This window comes from Phalaenopsis equestris, unplaced genomic scaffold (assembly GCF_001263595.1).
Source record: "Phalaenopsis equestris unplaced genomic scaffold, ASM126359v1 Scaffold001053, whole genome shotgun sequence".
NCBI lineage: Eukaryota > Viridiplantae > Streptophyta > Magnoliopsida > Asparagales > Orchidaceae > Phalaenopsis > Phalaenopsis equestris.
In genome coordinates this window covers 94,772-96,663 of record NW_018165492.1, presented here as the reverse complement: position 1 = coordinate 96,663, position 1,892 = coordinate 94,772, and the positions used below count along the sequence as shown (strand labels likewise).

General features: G+C 36.8%; 1 protein-coding gene across 1 annotated transcript; it reads left to right on the top strand.

Annotated features, from left to right (window-relative positions):
- The first annotated feature begins 662 nt into the window (after positions 1-662).
- Positions 663-1,436, top strand: LOC110032898 (pathogenesis-related genes transcriptional activator PTI5-like). Its single transcript, XM_020736678.1, has one exon. The coding sequence runs from the start codon at positions 673-675 to the stop codon at positions 1,267-1,269; it is 597 nt and encodes a 198-aa protein (XP_020592337.1). The 5' UTR covers positions 663-672; the 3' UTR covers positions 1,270-1,436.
- The last annotated feature ends 456 nt before the right edge of the window (positions 1,437-1,892 follow it).

The following is a 1,892-nucleotide window of genomic DNA, read 5'->3' as shown; positions in this document are numbered from 1 at the left end:
CTTTTTTTGATACATAAGAAATGTACCTCATCTTTTAAAAGTTAAAATTGTGATAATTTTGATGTGATATCTAAATTTTAGATGACATAAATATAAAAAAGTAAAACAAATATTACGTCTAAACTCCCCGAAAGTACAAATACGTCTGGAGTTCAATAAACTCACGCCACATGGAGGTGACAGAAAAATAAAAAAAAAAGTTTTAACATAAGGGAATATTCCCCCATGTTATTCTGCGTTATTCAGGTGTTATTGTGGTGATATTCATGTATTATTGTTTTATTAAAATATTCCTGGTGTTATAATAACACAATAACACATCAATAACATCAGAATAACAATACTAACACAGAATAATACATGAGGAATATTTCCCTTTGTTACCGGGCCGAATCACAAGAAAACAAATTTTTTTTCCTATCAACTCCACATGAAGGTGAATCGTTGGACTCCGAATGTATCTCTCCGTCCGGACTCCGGACGTATTAATTTTTTATTCATAAGAAAACTAGAAAATTATCTCTTATCTTTTAAAAGTTAAAATTGTGATAATTTTCTTGTGATATGTAAAATTTAGATGACAACATAAATATAAAAAAAGCAAGACTTATATAATGAATTCATAAATACAAAGAAATTAGTGGTAGAAATGTAAATGCTCCTACAATAAATATGTGCCTAAAGCCTACTGTCCAAACAAGAAGGCTTTCAGAAAGCAGAAACGAGACGAAACCGAGTGGAAGAACAAGAGAAGAAATTGGAAGGATGGATTTATCCCGCCAACAAATCTCAGCCGATCCTCCCCAATTTCTCCCACTAAACGAAGACGATTCTCAGGACATGATTCTATTGCAGGTACTCACGGAGGCCTCCAGTATGTCTGCTTCTTCTCCAATGTCTCCACCGACATCCAAAAAGAGGGCAGAGGTGATTGGAGAATTGACTAAAAGGCATTATCGAGGCGTGCGGCGGCGGCCATGGGGCAAATTTGCAGCGGAGATTCGGGATTCGTCGCGCCATGGTGCGCGGGTGTGGCTCGGCACTTTCAATACGGCGGAGGAGGCCGCGGTGGCTTACGATCGTGCGGCTTTTCAAATGCGCGGAGCGAAAGCGTTGCTTAATTTTCCTCCCGAGTTCGTGATTGGTGGCGGAGAGTTGGAGAAGGAGGGGGCAGGGTTTGTGGAGAGAGTAGGGAAGAGGAAAGAGGCGGAGTTTCGGGATTTGGGGGCCGATTACTTTGGGAAGTTGATGAGGGTTTATGAGGGTTGAGGATGAAGAATTAGGGTTTTAGAGCTATCTTCGAGTCCACTGATATGCGGGTACGTGGTTTTAAGGAAACGCGCTTGCTTTCTCAGGTAATACATGAGAATATTCTTCTTATGTTATTTCGTGCTATTCGGGTGTTATTATAATAGTATTGATGTGTTATTGTGTTATTGTAATACCAGAAATATTTCCAGAACAAAAGAACACATAAATAATCACCACATTAACACCTAATAATACTGATAACACGGAAGGAATATTTCCCTGCGCTAAAATAATTTTCTTTTAATTTTTATGTTTCCTCCTCGTGTCCGCATATCAGTGAGCTCCAGACGTAACTCTATATTAGGAGTGTTAATGTAATATTTTTCCTAATTAAAGAAAGGATATGGTATGTACTTAAATTTATTGATCATATTTTTAGCTGAATGACTTAAATTTATTAATTTATATGTGCACACAATTTATTATAAAAAAATAATTTTAATTTATTAGAACTAAATGAAAATATGACACTAAATAGGACGCAATGGAGAAAAAGGATTCATGCAGCTAACGCCTCGTAGTGGGATTAAGGTTTTGTTGTTGTTGTACTGATGCACCCAATTCATATGTATCGACATATC